Genomic DNA, 14,920 nt, shown 5'->3' with positions numbered 1-14,920 from the left:
TTCATAAAACCTATGAGCTTAGAGCTATGATACCAACTTGTCACGATCCAAAATCCCACCTAAGGCGTCGTGATGGCACCTAGTCTTCATGACTAGGTAAGCCGATTACGTACAACAGTTAAACCAGTTAAGCATAATGATTTATAACAGAGTTTAATATAAATACCGAAATAAATGTGACATAAGCCTACGTGGAAATAATCACAACAATCCTCCCAAGACTAGGAAATACAGAGTTACGAACTCTGGCTGAATACAAAGAAATATCTCAAAAACAAAATACAATGTTGTTTGAATAACGAGTTAACAGTACAATCAAAAGGAAAAGGACTTCAAGGGACTGTGACTACCAAGCAGCTCTACCTTGAATCCTTGCGATCAAGAAGCTAACTCTCTCTGAGTCTGATATCTCCGATACCTGGATCTGTATAAAAATGTGCAGAAGTATAGTATGAGTATACCTCGGTCGGTACCCAATAAGTATCAAGACTAACTCCGGTGGAGTAATGACGAGGTACAGTAAACACACCTACTAGTCATAATAACCTATGCAGTATATAAGTATAAAGCTAATAATTGAAGCAAGAATCCGTAAATGGCAACAAGGAATAAACATGTGATAAAAACATCAAAGTAATCAGAACACTGTTAAAGTACCAATGAAACCAAATAAGGTAAACAAGTGACAACCGAATAATCAAGCCGTTCTAGCACAAGTTTCACAATAAAATTACTCTGAGATACCTCGTCTCTAAATCACAAGTCACAAGTCCCAAATCATAAATCATGTGCTCATGGCCCCTCGTGCCCACATTATTATCAACCGCATGGACAACTCACGTGCCAATATCTCAATCTGCCCTGTATAGTCACAGGCTCACTATCACAATCCGTCCGACGTGGTCACATACTCACTATCACAATTCGCTCGGTGTAGTCACAGGCTCACTATCACAATCCGTCCGGCATGGTCATAGGCCCAATATCACAGTGGAGGCAAATGATACAAGAATACATGTGCATGATCAATGAATGTCTAGTTTTATACTCCTGAACTGGTGTATACGACATGCTACGGTGTATGCTTGTGCGAGTGTACTATTACGGTCCAAGTCAACAAGTAATATCAAAGACATCGAGGAGTTCATTAAAAACAACACAACAAGTCACGTAAGGTGCATGACATACACAAGTAAAATAACACCATCACACGAATATCATCAACATTATACCCCTAGGCCGTTACATATCATCTCTGACATAGTCACCCTTGTCTTTCCGCATTGATAATATCATAATAGCTATTCTTATTGCTCCGCCCAGACAATCATCACAATAGCCACATGTATCACTCTGCATAATAGCCACCCGTATCACTCTGCATAATCAACAAGAGTGAGATGACACCCTTATGCTCTGCATTGCAACAACCAATCCACACACACACATGTTCTAACATCCCAATAACACGACAGATCAATTCGTACCACAAGTGCCCATAGGCCACAACCTTTCTGAAACAACAATACCGATATCACACAACACATAGCCCACGGCTCAACCACGATGTGAACAAGAATCTCAATAACAATAGAATAAAACGGAAAATAACTCAACAAAGAAGGATACACCATAAAACTAGAACTTCAACTAAAACAGGTTAATAACTCGCAATAAATCAACCTTTCATCACTTGCTTATGAATGAACTTAACAATGAAAGGCATGACGTATACTAACAACTTCAATTGAATACATATAAGAGTAACTCAACAACGATGGATAGAACATGTACTAACAACTTTGGTTAAATCATAATAAACTTGACGATGAAAGATATAGCATATAATAGTAACTTCAATTAAGACACATAAGAGTAAACTCGGCAATGAAAGCTAGAGCATGAAATAACGACTACAATCTAAGCATATAAGAATGAATTCAACAACGAAAGATGTAACAAGTAATAACAACTTCTAATTAAATGCATAAAGTAACCTAAGAGTCTAAATCGGTCAATTTTGCCACATATAAGTCGGGCACACACTCGTCACCTCATGTACACGCCTTCCACATAAGCCAAAAAATACAATCAACCCAAATCCTAAGGGGTAGTTCCCCCACACAAGGTTAGGCAAGATACTTACCTCAAAGAAGCTAAATCAATGCTCTCAAAAGACCTTCCCATGTAAAACAACCTCCGGACGGCTCGAATCTAGCAAAAATAACTTAATATCATTAATAAATGCCATAGAAAATAATTCTGGATAATAAAGTTTCGATCTTTAATGAAAACTAAAAAGTCAACCCTAGGCACGTACCTCGAAACCTGACAAAACTCACAAAATTCGAACACCCATTACGATACGAGTCCAACCATACCAAAATCATCCAATTCTGACCTTAAATTGGCCTTCAAGTCATTATTATATTTATAAAGTTTTTACAAAAATTCTCAATTTCTCCAATTCAAATCACTAATTAAATGATAAAAACAAAGATGACATCATAAAATATAACCAAATTCATGTCAAGAATACTTACCCCAATCCAAAACGTGAAAATTCCCTCCAAAATCGCCCAAATCCGAGCTTTCTAACTCAAAAAGTGATAAAATAACAAATGCCTTCGTGATAAAGTATTATATAATCTGCCGAGGGATTCTTCTTCGTGATCGCAGAAAATGTCTCGCGACCGCGAAGCACAAAACATAAGCTACCAAAATTACCTGTACGCGAACGCGATCTGCAGCCCTCAAACGCGACCCATCGTCTCAACTGACCTACGCGAACGCGACCCAACTCACGCGAACGCGATGGCCAATCCCCCGATGCCCCTCTAGCTCTAGCTCTATCTCTACGCGATCGCGACATAAGGGTAGCGAACGCGATGACCATCTTTCCCCAGGCTCTGCGAACACGATGACCAACTCGCGAACATGATGAGTAAATCCTCTGCCACCACAGATGCATTTCGCGATCGCGTTCGTCCTCACGCGAACGCGATGAACTATAAAACATCAGAAAACCAGCAACTCCAAAACATGAAGAAATGGCCTACGCCCATCCGAAACATACCCGAGACCCCGAAGACCTCTCCAAACATATCAACCAATCCCATAACACAACGCGGACCTGCTCGAGGCCTCAAATCACATTAAACAATATCAAAAATATGAATCGCACCTCAATTCAAGCCTAACGATCTAATGAACTTTCAACTTCTACAACTCGCGCCGAATCATATCAAATCAATTCGGAATGACCTCAAATTTTGCATGCAAGTCCCAAATGACACAACGGAGTTATACCAACTCCCGGAATCACAATTCGAACTCGATATCAATAAAGTCAACTCCCAATCAAATCTCTCTATCTTCCAAACCTTCAACTTTCTAACTTTCGCCACATCAAATCAACCTACGAACCTCCAAATCCAAATCCGGATATACGCCTAAGTCCAAAATCACCATACGAAGCTATTGGAATCGTCACACCATTCCGGAGTCGTCTACAAGTCAAACTCTAGCCAACTCTTACCACTTAAGTTTCTAAAACAAGAATCATTCTTCCAAATCAATCCCGAATTGCCCGGAAACCGAAACCGACCATACATGCAAGTCATAATACACAATACGAAGTTTCTCGAGACCTTCAACTACTGAACGAAATGCTAAAGCTCTAAACGACTGGTCAGATCGTTACAAATATCTTAATCAAAAGCTTCTTAATATATATGCGATTATAAAGGAGGCTACAATTTGTTGAAAACGGTTACAAACTTTAAGACGTGAAGCATCAAGCATAACCAATTATATTGCTCATATTCACATTTTAAACTATGTTTTGTTGAAATTCAAAATATAAGAAAGCTGTCAACTAGAATATTTAATATATTAGAATAATTACGTAAGAAAAAGGTTATACCAATTGAATTAGTTGTGTACAGCCTACAAACTATAATTTTGATCGGCGACAAAATCATTTGAATAGGCTTACTGCTCATCCATTTCAGCTTGTACTTTTTTCTTTTAAAATTTTAATTACTCATTATGTTTTGATATTATTTATATATTTTAAAAAGTATGTACTAGACATACGATACACATGTAACGCACGACACGTATAGTAATACTATAAAACCCATATTATCTCATTAATTTGAAAGTGATAGTTTTTCTTTTATCGATTCATTTGATCTTAGCTATAAATAGTCATCTCCCCATAGGCAAATGGCCCGAGAGTCCTAAAAACAACAGATAAGACTTAGTAAAATATGTGGAAGTCGCCATCATCGTCCTCTTCCCTCAACATTCATCTATTTCTATTTCTTCTGATCAGCAGCCAACATGTTACTGTTTCATCACAGCCACTATACACAAATTCAAGATGGATTGTGAACTCAACAGGGCAAATAGTGAAACTGGCATGTATAAATTGGGTGTCACATATGGAAGTTATGGTGGCAGAAGGGCTAAACCAACAGCCAGTGGATGCAATTTCTCAAGCTATTTTGTTAATTGTGTTAGACTTACTTGGCCTCTCTTCTTGTTTACTAATGATTCTTTGGGATCAATAACTGTAAGACAATCTTTCAAGAACCTTGGACTGTTTGGTTCCATTGTTGGTCTTCAAGCTAACAATCCTTCCATTGTTGATCTCTCTGTCCTCGATGCTTACCAGGTAACAAATTTGCATTCCGAATTTAAGTTACACTAACTGTATAAAGATTTTTTTACGTCAACAATATATTTCAAGATTAGTTATCATTTTTGTGAAGACACAAATTTATCTGTAATTACCTTATAAGTTACCTAATTGTGTTATCATTTATAGAACTTAAATTCATCTGTTCCTAGATGATTGATGATTTGTTGCTTGACTAGTGACTTACGCAAATCTTTTTTCTTGCTCAAACAAGAAGTTAAGAAATATAAGATAAATTGTAGGTATAGAAGTTGTTAGAAGTCACATTTCAATGGGGACACCTAGTTTATTAAGTTTATCAACTATGTAGGGTTAGCTCCGGAAAAAAGGAAAAATACGGTTAGCTTTATTCTATGTTGATGGAAGACTTGGGCCGAAAGTAGATATTCCTTCCATCCCATAATTATTATCCACATTTCACTTTTTGGATCGATGTCATTTTCCATCATTGCGATCACTGTATAATAATATAGATCCAGTGTAATCTTTTATAAAGAGATCAAAAAGAATATTTTAATGGATTTTTCCAATCATTTAAAACCTATCAAAATTCAACTCGTGTTCCTTTTAAAATGTCGAATATTTCACAGACCAACTAAATTGTTTAAATTGTTTGAGTGAAAGAGTATCTTGAACTTTTTTTTGTTTGTAGTTAGTTGTACTTGCGGAATTGTAAATATATCATTTTTATATAAGTATGCTCATTAAATTAATTTCTGTACTATGCGTGTCAAAGTTTGTTTATTATCAAACCTTTGGTAAAGATCGAATTTAGATTTTATTTATATCATAGCTAAGGAATGTATTCTTATCTCTTTCATTGGCCACCGACAATAAAGATAGTATTTATCACCACCCTAATATCATAGGAATATGGATAATTGTGCAGCTCTGTAATTCCTAAAACTTGATATTATATCTACTTTTGGAAAAGTATCAAATAGAGAAATGTTTCTTTGAGCTACTTACTCTATTTGTTCACTTGGGAGCCTGAAACGGATTTGTTTGGAATCTTAAAAATTATTTTATAATAGCTGATTCAATCCGTTTTGTTTTATTCTATCTTATCTTTAAGTAGCTTATGTACCAATGACGCTGTACTGATGGTGACCCCCAACAAATATCAACTGTTCTTGCACGCCACTACTCCTTTTTTATTTCTTAAAAAAGGTGCAACCTAAAAAGTAATTAGATCTAGGTTCAGTTGATCAAGTAGAGCAATCCCAACACAAATTAAAATTGTAATTTTATTGGATGATAAACAACCTAAATGTACTGTTTCCGTTCCAAAATAATGACATAGTGCAAAATATGACAGTTAATCCATCTAAGTTTCAGTGTTGATCTATAGGTTGATACTTTATATTTTAAAAACAACATTCATGCATTTACTTAAAAACTACACAAAATATATATTGTAAATCACAATTTTATATAATTAAAATTATTGTAAACTTATCATCAGAAAAAATTATATTCTGAAATAGTTAGTAACAGTGTCATTCTTGTTGAGACGTTTAGTTTTTCCTCCATTAGCTAATTTTCTTATTTCAATACTCTTTTCATTTACCATATGTAGTATGTCCAATTATTATCCATTTAACAATAGGAATATATGACAGGCAGTGGTGGCTAGCCTTGCAAAAAACAATGTAATGATGATATTAGATAATCACATAAGCAAGCCTGGGTGGTGCTGCAGCAGATTTGATGGGAATGGCTTCTTTGGAGATGAGTACTTTGACCCTGACCTCTGGGTCCAAGGCCTTACCAAAGTAGCCACTATTTTCAAGAGTACTAACAATGTAGTAGGCATGAGCTTAAGAAATGAACTTCGTGGACTTCTACAAAATGCTGATGATTGGTACAGGTATATACACCACTATTCAATCTATCAAAAATGAAAAATCTTCTAAACATTGTTGAAAATCTACCTATAAATATTTTCCTGAAAATGACTTCCGTTGCAGCAAGCACTACATGGTTGAAAATTATCTAAACAATGTATATAATTGGACTAAGTTCCAACACATCACCATGAATGCAGTTTATGTTCCAACATTTTACCGCGCCTGATTGCTACATGCACTAACTCAAAAATTTATATTTGTTGCTATGGTTCACCAATTAAAGTGGTGGTTGTTGAGCCAGGTACATGCAGAAAGGAGCTGAAGCAGTGCATGCAGCTAATCCCAATGTTCTTGTTATACTATCCGGCCTAAGTTTCGACAAGGATCTTCCTTTCTTGCACGAAAGACCAGTAAACTTGACATTCAGTGGCAAGCTAGTTTACGAGATTCATCGATATGGTTTCACAGATGGAGATACTTGGTCAGGAGACAATCCAAACCAAGCATGCGGAGTAGTGTTAAATGACATGGTGAGCAAAGGAACATTTGTGTTAGAACAAGGCTACCCATTGTTTGTGAGCGAGTTTGGAGTGGATCAAAGAGGCACTAATGTGAATGACAATAGGTATTTCAATTGCTTTCTTGGACTGGCAGCTGAACTTGACTTTGATTGGGCACTCTGGACACTTGTTGGGAGCTATTATTTGAGAGATGGGGTTGTGGGGCTCAATGAGTACTATGGGGTTTTAGATTGGAACTGGCGAGATATCAGGAACTCAAGCTTTCTGGAAAGAATCTCAGCCATTCGCTCGCCATTCCAAGGTATAAGCTGAAGTGGTAACATCTATGTTGGTCTGACTTTTCAAAAATGTTGCTCTCACCCCGTCCCCCGTGTCAGATCCTCCAAAAATGCACTAATTTTGGAGGATCCGACACACAATCTAGCAACATTTTTGAAAAGTCCGAGCAACATAGGATAACATAATTGTTAAAAGTTATCTATGAAAAAAGAACTAAGCATTTACCTTGGTTCAAATGCAGGACCAGGATATACCGAGACTCGTCTCCATAAAGTGATTTTCCATCCAAAGACGGGGCTTTGTGTTCGAAGAACCTCATTGCTGCAGCCATTGCTCTGAGGCTGCAGCATGGAGCTATGCTCCCCAAAAAACAGACAGTCATCGGAACTTACTTTTGCCTGCAAGCAGATGAGCTTGGGGAGCCAGCAAAACTTGGTATAACATGCAGTGATGACAGCTCAAAATGGGAAACCATCTCGGACTCTAAGATGCACCTGTCTTCTAAGCTACAAGATGCTACTAGTGTCTGCTTGGATGTTGATTCCAACAATGTTATTGTCACACAAACATGCAAGTGTTTGAGCACAAATGACACAACATGTGATCCTGGAAGTCAGTGGTTCAAAATTATTGACAGCACAAGGGTGACAAAAACAACAAAATCCTTTCTTCAAATCAAGCCAATCATTCATTTTCTAGCAAGGAGTTTCTTCGGAAGCTACATCTGATAACATAGAGTACTTCATTTAGACATGCAATTGAAGATTTTTCAACACTTAAATACTCATGGAATTGTTGGACACTCTAATAGTTCACAAATGGATTTTATCATTGCAATACAAGTCATTCTTCCATGGCATCTCCACCTTCAATCACTTGTACAATCTCTCTCAATGGTGTAATCTTTGTAAGGAGAACTTCTGCAAGCCAAAGAATTCCAGCCGACGCATTAGCAAAATTCCATTCAGAAGTCAAATTACCATGATAGTTGCTCTATTACATTGCATGTTGACAAGTCTGAGAACACTAACCAGTCTTTTTGGGGAACGAGTAACCTTTTTGTGGATAGGTGCGGGGATTAGGCGACAAATGGTTTCTTAAGTACTCCGTGTTTCCCTAACAACCAAGATAAGAGTTTAGAAGCCACATGCTATAAAAAACAAAAAATGGTGTTATGCATTCTACACTGAAAATTTGTCATTATCGCTAGAAAGAGAGCTTTTTTTTCCCCATTAGGTTCACTTAAAGGAAAGCTGACCTTTGTTATCACACAGATATCAACATTGCTGCCACTACCGAGGTCATTGAATACTCCGGACAATATGGCCTCTGCTACTAGCTTTATCCCTTCATCCCTCTGCAACAAATTCCCCTCAACATTCAGGATTCATAATACATCTACCAGCCAAATGCAGCAAAGTATTCTAGCTGAAAGAAACAAACTTACGTTCATCCCTTCCCGGTATTTTGACTCAAAGATAGCCATTGCTGCGAGGGAACCAGAGCCCATTGTGGCATATGGCAGAGTATCAGTTGATCCATGTGGATAAATCTGAGAGGCGATCGATTGACCAAATAGTGGAACTTTGATGACAATGCGGAAAAATATATACACACACGCCCACATACATTTATATACATACTAATACACAAATATAAATGTGAAGACTACTTACAGTATGCAGATGGGGACCTGTGACATCCACACCACCAAGGACCAAAGCAGCTGAGACATGGCCTTGGTAGCTGGTAAAGAGAACATAGTTAGGCTTCTAGGATTGATTTTTTAATGCACTCGAAGACACTACTATGCCTATTAGGAACATTAACAATAGAAGCTTTACCTGAAAAGGTGAGACTTCAAAAGAGTAAGAGCTGTCACAACCCTGGATTCACGACCAGTGTGAAACCTATGAAGCTTCAGCTGGGAACTGACCATGTCTAGAGAATAACAGTTCTAAATTAACATTAAGAGATGACATAGAGCGGGGAGAGAGAGAGAGAGAGAGAGAGAGAGAGAACCGGATTGGAAACTTAAAAGGAGAAGGTCTATTGCAAACAATTTCCAAAAACTGCTAGAATACGGATATAAAGCTCATTACCAGTAACCGCCTCTGTATCAGCAGCTGTCCCAGCTCCGCAGCAATATATATTAGGAGCCATGTAATGAATTTTCTCACAGTTTTTATCTGCAACAATTGGCCCTTCAGTTGCCCGTGTGTCCGCTCCAAGGATAACACCATCCTGAACAAGAATCATGCTCAAGAAGTTGATTAAGGGCTACGATTCCAGATTCTGCATGACTTGTGCATAATCGAACAGATAAAGTAACCCCAAAATGTCACATTTTCTAACAAGCATGTTATAATATGTCAATTAGGCACTATTTCCAAGGTCTGCTGATTCATCATGCAAGGGCTCATGGAAAATCAATAAGAGCACTACAGATAAAAGCCAAATTGTCCATAAAAACAACAGAAGAGGGAAAGAAGAGAAAGATGTGAAGAAGCAGCAATCTTTGAGAAGTACTATTCATTGAAATGCAAATAACTCTTATTCAGTTTTTTATCAGCATTACTATTTTAATTTCATTCTCTGGAAGACAACCTAAATGTGTTTATAGATAGTTAAACTAAACCGAGAAGTATAATCAGTTGAATGAAGTTAATACCACAAAGTAGAAACTACCGGGTCTCAATTCCAGACAATGACCTACATCATGATGCCCGTCTTTATTTTCTCAATAAGTATGATGTTCTTTTCTGGATCTTGAAAGACTACCTTCTGCTTTGCGACCTCATCAACAGCTTTTCCTCAAGCTTCCTGCTATTTAAGTAGAAAAATATGCATAGTCCCTACCTAATTTCCTCTCTTGCTAGGCAACTGACCAAAACTCAAAAGTGCGGGATTTCATCATTTAAAAAAATCAACTATGGCGTTTGGTAATGTATGTAGATGAATTCTAATCCGACTGAAGAAAGCACAAACAGAACTAAGCTTCAGTTTTCTACACTAGCATCTTACAGTAAAAGGAAGGCAGAATACATAGTTTACCCCTAATGTTGAGACCAAATCCATGTACACACCTATCGAACACGGCAACCCTTTACATACCCAACCTTTTCAAAATGTGTCTAATACAAACCTAAGTTGCGCAGACTCTTCGTTTTTGGTGCCGCACTTGTCAAGACATGGGACGGGTGCGGGTGCGGGATACGTCCCGGATTCGGTCAACTAACTTCGGATACCTAAAACCAAGAATGCAAGGGGTCGTGTTCTGATTTCGGACTTCTGGTAGACAGTAGCAGCGATGAAGAGTTGGTGGAAGGCCTTGATGGCTTTCTTTTTCTCTTTATAGCTCTATTTTTTATAATTTTGAATTTTCATAGTTGAATCCCTACACCCGTATTCATATCTGGATCCGCACTCCCGAATCTTAAAATTTAGATTTTGCCAAATCCGACACTCGGATCCGTGCCCGTATCGGATACCCGCACCCGAGTCCGAGCAACTTAGATACAAATCATTTTTTCCAGGTGGTGCGCACTTGTTTAACAAAAAAAAATGAGCGCATACAATCGGTAAATATTGGCCCCAATCCTTATTAAGTGCCATGTGTCAAAATTTTATTGGTTTCCAATTTTTTCTTTTATTTTCCTTATTTTCTTTAATTTCTTCTTCCCTAACGCTAGCCCTCTTCCATCAAGACCACCGGCCACCGTCTATTTACGCAACCGTCCTCCTTCAAAAATACCATAATGTCATATTCCCTTCTTTCTTCAACTTTCAGATGCAAAAGTTTTAAATTCTTTTCTTTTTTGAAAGATCAGATTCTTGGTGTTAATAAATAAGATCAAAGTCCATGCATAATTAATAGGCATGATTGGTAAGTGAGTAGGCTCCTCTATAACTACTATTCGGCCATTAAAATCAATCAGCGACGAAGCTACTGAGGCCAAAATCCGACAGCGATGAATCCACCATTTTCACCGGCAAGATTTGAAAGATCTTCGTCCTCTGTCTTATCACAATTCTAGATTTGGAAGATGAATTTTATCTTTTACTTATTTTTCTTTGTTTACCAGAAACACGACTTTTTGAGAAGAAAACAGGACTATGTTCCAATTCTTGATTGAATGAACAGATCTGGAAAAACAAATAGTCTTTTGAGTATTTCTGATTTTGGGTGAGATGAATTTCTTGGAATTATTGATGAGTTTTCATGGGGTCTAAAACTAACTATAATAGAGGTAAGCAAACAGAAGGAGCGGGTTGGTGGAGAGGAGGGTTTGGAATTTGTCTTTGGGGAAGGAGGTGGAGAAGATGATCAAAAGTGGGGTTTGGAAGAAGAGGAGGTGGGTGGGGGAGGGGATTCATTTATGTTTTTCTACTCTAAATTTTTCTTTTTTTTTGGCCATTTGGGGTGCAAATTAGATATTTTTTTTCCTTGAGCTATGACACGTGTCATGCTTTAATTGGCCAGTGTGATACAATCTCCAAGAAGGAGTGGTCTGGTCAAAAGTGGTATGTCTCAGACACAATTGTGAGTGTGTAAAAGGTTACCCGTGGTTGACATGGTTGTCACAAGAATAAGGCCTCAAGCCCAGGGGGCAAAATATGTATTCAGCCTAAAAAGAACACAGATTGCAGACGACTCATGCGTATGGTTAGACTATTAAACGAAATACATTTTTTTGACCAAGAACTTACAAGGAAATCCATGCAGCATTAAATGACATTCTAATATGTTCTTTCCTCCTTTTTCACAGTAGTGTTGATGTCAAACTTCTGGTCGGATGAACTAAATTATTTAGCAACGCAAAAGAATGCAGATCATACAAGCAACCAGCTCAAGAGTCACCATATTGTACGCTCTAGTCAGTTGCTGATTATGTTGAACTATTACAGTATAATTAATTTCAACAAATTGTATGATCTCTATGATGTCATATGATTCTATTGCTATTTTAACTAAAGCACAACACTATATTGAGAAGAATTTCTTATGAATGTAGTCAAACGAAACCAAGGTAAGCTTGGACCACTATAATGTTAAAACATCTTTGCTCTTAATGGTTCTCATTTCACAACTTATGTGCTAGATTCCAAACATCTCTGAATTGCCAGATGAGGAGAACAAAATTCGCTCTCTCTTTTTTGCTCTGTAAATATAATAAATTCCTTTGCACTAAATTAGGTCTGAGCAGTGTTATATAAGCACACCACAATGCAAGAGGCATTGCCAACAGGCCTTATGCATGGCAGAGGTGAAACTATGCTGAGGAGTTATCTTTCTTGAGTGAGGCCTTCACCTGTATGGTTTTGGTCTGACGCTTTAACACCCTTATTACAAGGAGTGCCCATATTTGAGTGAGGCCTTCAAATTTTTACTTCATTTTTTACCTTACCCAATTAATAAGAGGTGTTTCCATCATAAGATCATTTAAAATTCTCTCTGTTTATTTATGTATTTAAGGAAAAGCAAAGTGCGTGTCCTAATCTGCAAAAAGCAGCAGCCTTTCCCCTCATGCCGGATCCTCTCTCCCTTTTGACCACAACTTTCATCAATGTAGCTTCTCTCGCTTATTTTTTATTTTTTCCATTTTTTTCTGAATCATTGATCATATTGAATTTTTAAGCACATTAAAAGAAATAAGTCCTATAAGGCGTTCGCTTCACAGCTTGAGGCATACATCTCACTTTTTAGCAAGAAAAATAGCTTCTCTATTTTTAATACACATGTGGTAAGCTGTAGGAGGTTCACGATCTTGCTACATCAGATTAACAGAGCATATCATACTTAGAAAGAGAAGACTTTGAAATGAAAACATTGAGTAGAGTGAGTGGAATTGGGATATGAATAAATCTATGTTTATTATGTTGATATGAATAAGCTTTCCGGTCTTGAAGCTCGGGAGGAATATAGATAATAATGATCACTTAATAGATAATAATGGTCAGTTATGGTAACGTATTCCATATTTTCAGAAGTCTACATGAAAATTGTGTGAGATCAAGAATCCTTTGTTTCTACTTACAGCAACAACTAAGCCTCAATCCCAAACAAGTTAGGTGGGTTGTATGAATCAGACCATGTTATAATCCTTTGTTTTTACTTATAAAAAAAAAGGAAAAGAATCCTTTGTTTTCCGAGAACCCCTAGTTTACCTTTAAAGGAAAATGATTTAGTGTTGGAATGAAATGAACCCAATAATGTAGAACAGATGGGAGATTCATATAGCCGACCCAACAAATTTTGGGGTGAGGCATGGTTAACTTACGTAATCCAACAATAGACACATAAAACACAAACTAAAACTAACCCAAACGAAATTTTTAGCAAAGTAAAAAGGGGAACGGACCTGAAAAATTAAGCCGACGATGGTAGTACCAGTCTTGAGAAAAGAAGGAGCACGGAGTCCTTTATTGACCAGCATCTCATTCCTTCTACATAGATCAAAACTAAACCCACCTTTTTGGGGAACATCCATTGTTGCCTTAGCCGTCATTTTACCTCCAAATAAAACCTACCCACAGAGCAAATGTTAAAGACAGGAATGCAGTATAATGGAACTGTGAATCGGTAAGAAACTTAAAACCCTTAAATTAAAGTTCTTAGTAGGGACTTACTTGCTGCAGATGATGAGCTGAAAAGGCAAAGTTCGGAATCGGAAAGAGAGATTGTGAAAATAGCCAAGGTTTGGAGAACAAGAAAAGGAGATATTGTGAAAATAACTGGTGAATCTGCTATGGACGGGTAACTCTTGGCTGCTTCGGTTAAGGCCCAAAATTTATTCAGTTGGGTTACCCAAATAGTCCACCGAATTTAGGCGAAAAATTCATAAATAGCCATTTTTACTCCTAGTCAATCAAATTAAGCCACATAATCAAAAGTCAACCTTGTTTAGCCACTAAATTAGTACGGAAAAGTGTTATTGACTAAATTTATCCCTACTCTATTTATAAATTTACGCAATACGACCTCACACTCTATTTATCTTGCGGCATAATCTACAGATTGAAGTAAGCTCTCAATTATTCTTCTGATTCTTCGAATTTTCTGGTTTGATCTCAATGCTTTAATCCGTGCTAATCTCGAATTTTTTCGATGCGTTAATATGTGCTTAATTGTATAATATATCTTCTTGTTTGTAATTCAGATCGTAACTAATAAAATCTGTATTGTTCTGATATTATTATAAATTTTATATGAAAAACCTTTATTCTCTGCTTAATTGTATAATATATAAATGTAATTTAATTTAAAGTAATTTATATTATAGTACTTGAGGTATCTTTAATTCAAAACCACAAAAAATAACATAAAATGGTGCAGAACAAAAAGCTAGTATAATATACTGGACTTTTCTTAATTAATATCTAAAACTCAGAAACGTCCAGTTGATTATACTGGAAGTATATGTGATTCAAATAAGAATAACACATCTAAGTTTTTAAGGTTCTCCTAATGTCTTGAATAAAATGCTAGACTTTTATGATTACATATGTCAAAACTATAAAGTGTACAGCATATAGTACTAGAGGTATTTTTAATTCAAAATCAG

The 14,920-nt window shown here is 36.8% G+C and overlaps 1 protein-coding gene and 1 pseudogene across 1 annotated transcript; one reads left to right on the top strand and one right to left on the bottom strand.

The window, feature by feature from the left end:
• The first annotated feature begins 4,217 nt into the window (after nt 1–4,217).
• Nucleotides 4,218–8,214, top strand: LOC138900632 (glycosyl hydrolase 5 family protein-like; annotated as a pseudogene).
• Nucleotides 8,001–14,163, bottom strand: LOC104085777 (proteasome subunit beta type-7-A). Its single transcript, XM_070187746.1, has 9 exons — nt 13,986–14,163; nt 13,718–13,882; nt 9,458–9,599; nt 9,200–9,296; nt 9,032–9,101; nt 8,803–8,907; nt 8,614–8,712; nt 8,387–8,471; nt 8,001–8,275 (listed from the first exon to the last, which is right to left on the bottom strand). Exons 2-9 carry the CDS (start codon nt 13,862–13,864, stop codon nt 8,199–8,201), a joined length of 822 nt encoding a protein of 273 aa, XP_070043847.1. The 5' UTR covers nt 13,865–13,882; nt 13,986–14,163; the 3' UTR covers nt 8,001–8,198.
• Between the last annotated feature and the right edge of the window lie 757 nt (nt 14,164–14,920).

The sequence above is a fragment of the Nicotiana tomentosiformis genome, chromosome 10 (assembly GCF_000390325.3).
Source record: "Nicotiana tomentosiformis chromosome 10, ASM39032v3, whole genome shotgun sequence".
NCBI lineage: Eukaryota > Viridiplantae > Streptophyta > Magnoliopsida > Solanales > Solanaceae > Nicotiana > Nicotiana tomentosiformis.
The sequence above is the reverse complement of the archived record's forward strand: the minus strand, read 5'-3'. Positions and strand labels throughout refer to the sequence as shown.

Excerpts from the sequence above, each read along its gene's own strand:
- LOC104085777 (XM_070187746.1), bottom strand. The coding sequence starts at position 13,864 with ATGACGGCTAAGGCAACAATGGATGTTCCCCAAAAAGGTGGGTTTAGT. Across the intron at positions 9,297-9,457 it reads TGATACAGAGGCGGTTACTG|ACATGGTCAGTTCCCAGCTG; the intron begins GTAATGAGCTTT and ends GTTATTCTCTAG. Across the intron at positions 9,102-9,199 it reads TTGAAGTCTCACCTTTTCAG|CTACCAAGGCCATGTCTCAG; the intron begins GTAAAGCTTCTA and ends TCTCTTTACCAG.